Source organism: Monopterus albus, unplaced genomic scaffold (genome assembly GCF_001952655.1).
Source record: "Monopterus albus unplaced genomic scaffold, M_albus_1.0 scaffold209.1, whole genome shotgun sequence".
NCBI classification, from domain to species: Eukaryota; Metazoa; Chordata; class Actinopteri; order Synbranchiformes; family Synbranchidae; genus Monopterus; species Monopterus albus.
The window spans coordinates 1,626,432-1,634,386 of NW_018128089.1; the positions used below are offsets into that span (position 1 = coordinate 1,626,432).

The 7,955-nt window shown below is 43.8% G+C and overlaps 2 protein-coding genes across 2 annotated transcripts in view; one reads left to right on the forward strand and one right to left on the reverse strand.

Moving 5' to 3' along the window:
- Positions 1-369: 369 nt before the first annotated feature.
- On the reverse strand, positions 370-1,370 carry LOC109970863 (transcription intermediary factor 1-beta-like). Its single transcript, XM_020618715.1, has 3 exons — positions 1,240-1,370; positions 887-1,022; positions 370-500 (listed from the first exon to the last, which is right to left on the reverse strand). The coding sequence occupies exons 1-3, from the start codon at positions 1,291-1,293 to the stop codon at positions 370-372; spliced, it is 321 nt and encodes a 106-aa protein (XP_020474371.1). The 5' UTR covers positions 1,294-1,370.
- Positions 1,371-6,252: 4,882 nt separating this feature from the next.
- Positions 6,253-7,955, forward strand: part of chrnd (cholinergic receptor, nicotinic, delta (muscle)) — an 11,361-nt gene continuing 9,658 nt past the window's right edge. Inside the window, exon 1 of the mRNA XM_020618870.1 lies at positions 6,253-6,350. Within this exon, the coding sequence (XP_020474526.1) occupies positions 6,293-6,350 (58 nt within the window). The 5' untranslated portion in view covers positions 6,253-6,292. The remainder of the gene's footprint in view (positions 6,351-7,955) is intronic.

Here is a 7,955-nt window from a genome sequence, read left to right on the forward strand (position 1 = left end):
ACTGTAATGTGAGTCTAGACCCTGGTTCAGCTTATCGCTCTGAGCCGTAGACCTCCACTGTCCACCAGCTATTAAACCCCCCCAGTGAACCACATCGCCACACTTGGGGGCAGGTTTCCAACTCAGGAAACATGAGGTCGTCTGTTTCCAGCAACCAGCTCCACAGGTTGAGAACAGTGTCACTGTGGACAGAGCCACTGATCGAGCTCTGGTTAAACTGCTCCACCAGGCTCTCACACCGCATAGATTGCGTTTTGGAGATCTGAGTGCACCACCTTCATTGTTGCCATTAGTTACTGGATGGGATGTGTGCAAAGCAAATGAACTTATCCAAGTACACAACATACAGATAAGTTATGAGCACACTGTCTACCTGTGATTCATGTGAGTCATGAGCTGACAGTCTCTACAGGTGAGCTTGTTACAGGTGAAACAGAACAGTTTGAGCGGTTCTGTTGGGTGCTGTCTGCAGAACTTGGTGGGGGGAGTTAAGATGCTTCCTGAAGAGAAAAACAGACACATCAGTAACACTGCAACAGCACAGTCACAAGAAAACAAAGAGAGATCGGGGAGTGTTCTTCGTACGTAGATCAACAGGTTAGCCCGATGATTTTGTTGCCAATTTCACATTATCCTGGATCTGGACTGTTAGCTGCCCAGAACTCCTCCATGACTGTTTGACATAACTACTGGTGGCTGGAAAACCTCTTCTTCTAACCTTGGCTAGGTGGAAGGTGGGGCTAATTTACAGGGGGGGTAAGCTGAAAGAGACCATGTCCCGTGCCACTGTCACTGGGGTTATCTGACAGTGGGGAAACATTAGTAATACACCTTTAAAAAAAAAAAAGTTAAATGTGAAGGAACCTGTTGAGTAGAGTTATCTGACCTGCAGGCGGCTGGTTAAGGAGTTTGTGAAATCTGGTGACTGAGACTCTACGATGAGCTGAAACACAGACGGCACACAGAGCTTCACGGCAGTCCACACACCAACAGCTGAAGGAGGCGGCATTGCAGGTGCCACACTGGGGGGGTTTAATAAAGGATGAGATAGATGAGACATTTTTAAAACTTTAGTGACCAGCTGATGAGCTTAGAGCAGAAAAGACAGGCATCTTTCTATAGGTCCTATACACTGAAACACCTCACAGTGATGAAAGACAAATAAGTGTGCATGAAGGTTTTCCTCAGGTACAACCCAGCCCAAGACCCCTGGAGGTCCCATACTAGAGCCTGCATTACCTGTTGGCTGCTTTCTGGACTTCCTGTTGTGTCCATGTTAAGGTTGGAACTCATGGCCTTAAAGCCAAGGGGCAGAAGATGTTAATCCTATCAAACACCAGTCACACACACACTGTACATGTGCAACATTCCTGCAAAATGCAAAGAGAAAGAACTGTGAACCAGACATCACTCATATGATGCAAGAAAGTAATAAAGTGCCACCTCTGTCAAACTGAGGTGTGAAGTTGGGAGTTATGACATCACTTATGGCTTCTGGCCACGCCCACTTTGACAGAAAGTTAGCCACCATAATTTCTGATTTCTGATCATATCGAAGGATATGATTAGGGGTGACTCTAAAAAACTGGCCATTATCTGAAAGGGCATTCGGCGTAAAACTTGCCAAGTTTAATGTGGTAGGAACTGATGATGAACTGCTGGTCTTCCTAAGATTAGTTTAGAGAGAAACATTAATCCTTACATCTATAAAATATTTAGAGAGCAACAAACTAAGTGTGAGAGCTGCTGCTCTGTCCTAGTGCCAGGGAAAGCCCAATAAAATCCCTTTCATTCAATAACCCTAGTCCTAGTCCTACTGGAAACCCCATTAAAAATCCTTCACTGCTGTTATAAAGCCATAAGCCGCCCCTGGTAGGCTAGTGGTTAAGGGCCCGGGTTCGAGTCGGGGTCGCATTCAGGAAGGCCATCCGGTGTAAAACACGTACCAAATGTCAACATGCGAGTCGTTAGTGTGAGGATTTGCTGTGTCGACCCCTAAACGGGAAAAGCCGAAAGTAACTTTCTTTTGCTGTTATAAAGCCATAACATAGGACCGAGACGGTTCTGTCAATCAGAAACTCTGTTCTGTTCCCATGAGAAAGAATGGGAATGGGCCTTTAATTGTCGACATAAAACGACAAACCTCTGGAAAAGAAGATGTGGGGGCAGTGGGTGACGAGAGCTGCAGTGTTAGACTCTCCTACACTGAATCAAATACCGTCTTAAGTGTACATTGTAAGCCATTTGTACTTTATTTTCCTAATGCCCATACTTTTTTCTTTTCATGTTCTCTGTCTTACCTTGTCTACTTGTTGCTTTACAGAATAATGTTAGGTATTTTTTTTAGTCAGATAGATATTGGTTAGATACTTGTTGTATTAGAAATGTTTAGTGGAGACAGGATGTCTAGCTCAGGTTGTTAAATGCTTAGTCATTCTCATGAGTTTTATGCAGGGTGCATTATGGTCAAGGATAAATAGAAAAGTTTGATTGTCAGCAGGCAGGATGATTATTGTTATTATTATGATATGTTTAACCGTAATTGTAATCATAATATTTTCTTATGTTTAATGTCATGACATGTCACTAGATGTCATGTCAGAATGTTTTTAGATACACACCACTTAATCAACACTCACACACATTGATTCTCTCCATGTTTTGACTATTGTTATGGTCAGTTGTAAAGCTGGCATATCAGGTGACGCCACGGTTTGACGTTGCCGTGTAGAATGGGGTTAGCCCAACCGAAGTGATAAATGTATAGGCCTATTGTGGTTCAGGGTCTTTCTTTCTTCGTCTGCCTGCTCACAGTATTGAAGGTAGAAGATACCTGGACGTGTAATGTTAATTTTACCTGTGATCCTTTGAATAAACCAGCACGATTTTTTATATCCAAGTGGACTGCCTCGTCTCTCTGAGTTCCTGGTTAAAAGAACTGGAAAATAGCTTTCAATAACATTGCACATTTAAACTGAGAGCCACTGTAAAGTCGGACTCCTCGTGTCAAACACCCCTGTACAATAAAGCTGATTCTGATTTATATGAAGGAGGGTGGCCGACAGGAACCTCCATGCCGGGTCGGTACATTCTATACAGAACGGTAGGCGTTCCGGAAAACTGGCGCAAAAATCCCGGGTTCAATGGACAGTATAAACCGTGCTACAGATGTTCAACGCATTAATAACAATCCAGAGTTGCCAAAAATTACCTTAACTTGTACGATAGCCAACCATTTGAGAGCTTATCTAAATGAGATCACCAGTTAAATACAAGTCGTCGGGTTGTAACTTGGGTATTTACGTGAACAATAGCCTAAATCCCAAAGTAATTTATTAACAATACCAAGCTGAGTTAGCGTCCGTGGTTGTTGACGCTACTGGTTATATGAGGATAAAAAACGGTAATAGATAGTTAGTTAGTTATAGGCTACGGCTTTTGTTCTTCATATAATGCTGACACTAGTGTGATGCAGCAGTTCTCTTATATTAAAACCATCGTTTTAAATGCTACGGGAAAAACGGTGCGCCTTCTTTCGACCACTGATTAAGCGCATGTTAGGTTAACGTTACCAGTTGGTACTTGAACTTACCGTTAACGTTACACCCGCTCCAGAGAAACGTGAATAAGATAAAAACAATTATTAAAAGTCTTCGTTAAAGATAAGACCACGTTTTACGGCTTCCCGTTTAAACTGCCACTGATTAAATCTAATGTTAATAAAAAAAACTTGAACGATGGAAACAACTGAACTGTCTTCTTCTACTTACTTTTCTTCCTTTTTCATTAAATGGCGGTCTACAGACGAACTTAAAAGGTGTATGCTGCCACCTACTGCTGTGGAGGGTGTGACATGATGAGTGGATTATATTCTACACACAAACCCTGTCTCCTTTAGATAGAGTATTTACACCGATCAGGCATAACATTATGACCACTGACAGGTGAAGTGAACACTGGTCTCTATGAAGAGAAGGAGTCAGTGCTGTAGTGGTGATATCACACCTAGAGTGGTGAGGCTGTTGAATTGGTCTAAAAAATTCTCTCTAACTTGTCCTCACGACCACAGTTTTCATTCCTTTTGCATATGTTTTTCACTGAATTGTAGACACATCTATGCTCTTCCTAACAGTAGAACTGTGGAAGCAAATGGATCCACAGAAAATGCACAGTGAGTTGCAGAGTAACACGAGTGCCAACCAACTGCCACATTGACTCCTATGTAAACAGTGGTCATAATGTTATCTGATTGGTGTAAATATTTTCTTCTGTACCAATGCTTGACCGACGGAACCTTTGAAGTGGAGGAAATTCTCGTAGGGCCACTACAACGAGCATGAGGTAGAATCAGAATCAACTTTATTGGCCAGGTGTGTTGGACACACAAGGAATTTGACTCTGGTACAGCGGTTCTCATTGTGTACATACATATCAACAAGCAAGGGAATGTGCATTAGAAAAAAGAAAAAAAAAAGTAAATACTTCCCCCACTCGCCCCCCACTTTGGAACAGTCTTTTTATTCCTCCCTTCAAGCTCGGGTCCTCTACCAGAGGCCTGGGAGCTTGAGGGTCCTGCGCAGTATCTTAGCTGTTCCTAGGACTGCACTCTTCTGGACAGAGATCTCAGATGTTGTTCCTGGGATCTGTTGGAGCCACTCTCCCAGTCTGGGGGTCACAGCCCCCAATGTTCCTTTTACCATGGGGACCACTTGTGCCTTCACCTTCCACATCTTTTCTAACTCTTCTTTCAGCCCTGTAACATTTGAGTCATATGAACTTAAGTTTTTTTTCCTATTTTTTAATTCCACACTTATATGTATTACTATTGCATTGAGGACTGTTAAAACTGCTTGGTATTTACTGTTCGTTTGTTAGGGTTTTTATAGACAGGATGTCTGTACTTTGAAGATGACCAGATGTTTGTGTTTTTGATAAGATACCACCTGAGTTACAACACTCCACACACCATTTGATTAGCATATTTACTAAGCTGACGTGAGCAGAGGTTGGCCTGCTCACGCCAATGGCCAATAGCATTAGGATACGTGTAAGTCCAACCTCTGTCCGGGGCGATTCCCACCCACGAAGATAAATGGAACTACAGACAATAGTCTGGCACTCTTTGATGACGAGGTTCCTGCGGAAGTTCTGTCACTCTGAACCCAGCCCTGTATTGCTTTACCTGTGACTAGACTGAGAATACATTTCTACTGATTTTATACAGTCCTCTTCTGTTTTCTGTTCTTGGGCTTTCAGTTAAAGAACTGAGTCTAACAGCCCTTGGTATTTTTCGAGCTTCTCGTGTTCCTTCTCCCTGATGCTGCTATCGCTTGGGATTGCTACATCTATCACTACGGCCTTCTTCTGTTTGTCCACCACTACTATGTCCGTTTGGTTTGCCATTACCAGTTTGTCAGTTTGTATCTGGAAGTCCCACAGGATCTTAACTTGGTCATTCTCAACCACCTTTGGAGGTGTATCCCATTTTGACTTTGGGACTTCCAGCCTGTACTCAGCACAGATGTTTCTGTACACTATGCCAGCCATGTGGTTATGGCGTTCCATGTATGCCCTGCCTGCTAGCATCTTGCACCTCGCTGTTATGTGCTGGATTGTCTCAGGGGCATCTTTGCACAGCCTGCACCTGGGGTCCTGTCTGGTATGGTAGACCCCTGTCTCTATTGATCTTGTACTTAGAGCTTGTTCTTGTGCTGCCAGGATTAGTGCCTCTGTGCTGTCTTTCAGTCCAGCTTTGTCCAGCCACTGGTAGGATTTTTCGATTTCAGCCACTTCTCCTATCTGACGGTGGTACATACCGTGCAGGAGGGGTCAGACACATTAACATCACCAAGACAAACAGATGTCTCAGGAAGACTGTAACAACCCATGAGCAACGCCTGACAGCCTCCACCCAGCAACTTCTGCTAAACCTACTCTACCTAATGCCTGGAGTACAGTCTGATGATAACACAGCCATGTGTTTCTGTGATAACCAAATATTGGATCTAACTGAAAAACACAAAACCAACTTTCTGATAATCCTCTTTTAAAATCAATGTTTACAAACTTGTTGTAGCACCTGTATGATATGTACTTTACATTGTAGATGTTTGTCTTGGTGATGTTAATGTGTCTTACCCCTCCTCTCTCTGTCCCCCTCACACAGCGGAGGGCCTGCTGTCTCCTTTCTATTTTCTCCTCTGCTTGTCTCTGCAGTTGCTGCCTGTCTGTCAGGTGGTCAGCAGAGGGTCAGCAGCAGAAAAACTGTTCACCACTCACCAACTAGTTCGCCATGAAGTTACAGCTAGCAGCACTGGACATCTTGTTCCTGTTCATATTGCTCTCCTGTGGTGAGTCACCGTTGCTTCTTTCATTATTGACCTGAGAGGCTGAACTTTAGATTTAAAGTTTTTTGGTAGTGAAGCTTTGACTTGGCTCACAAGCTGACCAATGTGAGTTTGAAGGCCCTCATATCAGATACAAATGGATATTCCTATCTCCTCAGTTACCAGGGCTGAAAATCAGCTCATACAGCACATGGGACACTGAAAGGTTGTGTTTGCAGCTATGAGCTGTCATTAGTCCATTAGGCAACCATTTTGACAATAGCTATATAGTTTTATGACCCTTTTAACAGCCAAAATGCCAGGAAATCACTGGTTTCAGCTTCTCCCTTGTATTTGATGGGTTTCTCAGCCTTTTGTAGTAACTGAACAAAAGAGGAAATAGACCCGCCCAGGCTTTAGGAACTTCCGCTAGGCATTTTTATTTTCTGGCACATTATAGATAAAACAAGTCCCAGATTAACTGTGAAATGAACCAGCAGATTCATCGATAATGAAAATAATGGTCAGAATAAGAAGGGCAAGAAAAAATAAAATTACAAGACAAGATGAGAACATTGAGTTTATATGTTATTTAGGTTTTATCTGATAAAGTGAGTGTATCTGCCCATAAATGCCAACATGGCTGTGTGTTGGATGTGGGACTGTGTGAAGTGACGTGCAGCTATGCAGCAGCAGTAGGGGTGGTGGTGTGAGCCACACAGCAGCTGCCACGACCCCCTGAAATGTGAGCAGCATGATGGCATTCATTCCCACACCCTCTGTCACTGTTTGTTTTCCTGTAAATGCCAAAGAACACTGAAAGGTTCGAGAGCCAGAACTTAACATCCATCACCCAGCTCACCTCAGATACACCACCAGCAGCCTTTATGCCCCCAAGGCCCTCACCCCTGATCGTCTGTGAAAAAGACAACCATCACCATGAAGACACAGCAGAGGATGTACAGTACTTCCGACAGTGAAACAACATTATTGATTGGATGATCAGGGACCACCTGCAATGCCTTCATGAACCACAAGGGGGCCAGGGGCCACTGCTTGAAACCCTTGTTTTATACATATCCATCATACTTTTATCCACAGCATAGTGGTGCTGAGCTCCTCTGTCTCTCAGTCTTCTTTCAGTGTGTCCACGGGTGCCTCAGGCCTACAGACAGCACAGGCAGCTGCAGCTCACTGAGACCATACCTGGAATGGTCGTCTTATGACGAATATTTTCAATTGACACAATGAGTGAAAGTCACTAAAGCACAGTGACCTTTAGATACATCACACACTGAATCAGAATAGAACCTGTGAAAGGCCCTTGAGCAACAGCAGTCAGTCTATTGGCCAGAGCCACCGTCACACTCACAGGCTGAAGCTGTAACTAAACACCTGTGGTGTGGTCGCAACAATCTGCAGCTGAACACGCTCAGAATAGTCGAGATGACAGTGGACTTCAGGAGGAGCCCCCTCACTATACTCAGCAGCACTGTATCAGCAGTAGAGTCCTTCAAGTTCCTGGGCTCCACTATCTCCCAGGACCTGAAGTGAACATCCAACATCAGCACCATCACCAAGAAGACACAGCAGAGGATGAACGTCCTGCTCCAGCTCTGGAAGTTCGAC

Coding starts and splice junctions, on each gene's coding strand:
- LOC109970863 (XM_020618715.1), bottom strand. CDS start 1,293: ATGAGTTCCAACCTTAACATGGACACAACAGGAAGTCCAGAAAGCAGC. Junction 1,023..1,239: donor GTCCAGAAAGCAGCCAACAG/GTAATGCAGGCT, acceptor AAACCCCCCCAG/TGTGGCACCTGCAATGCCGC. Junction 501..886: donor CCTTAACCAGCCGCCTGCAG/GTCAGATAACTC, acceptor TTTTCTCTTCAG/GAAGCATCTTAACTCCCCCC.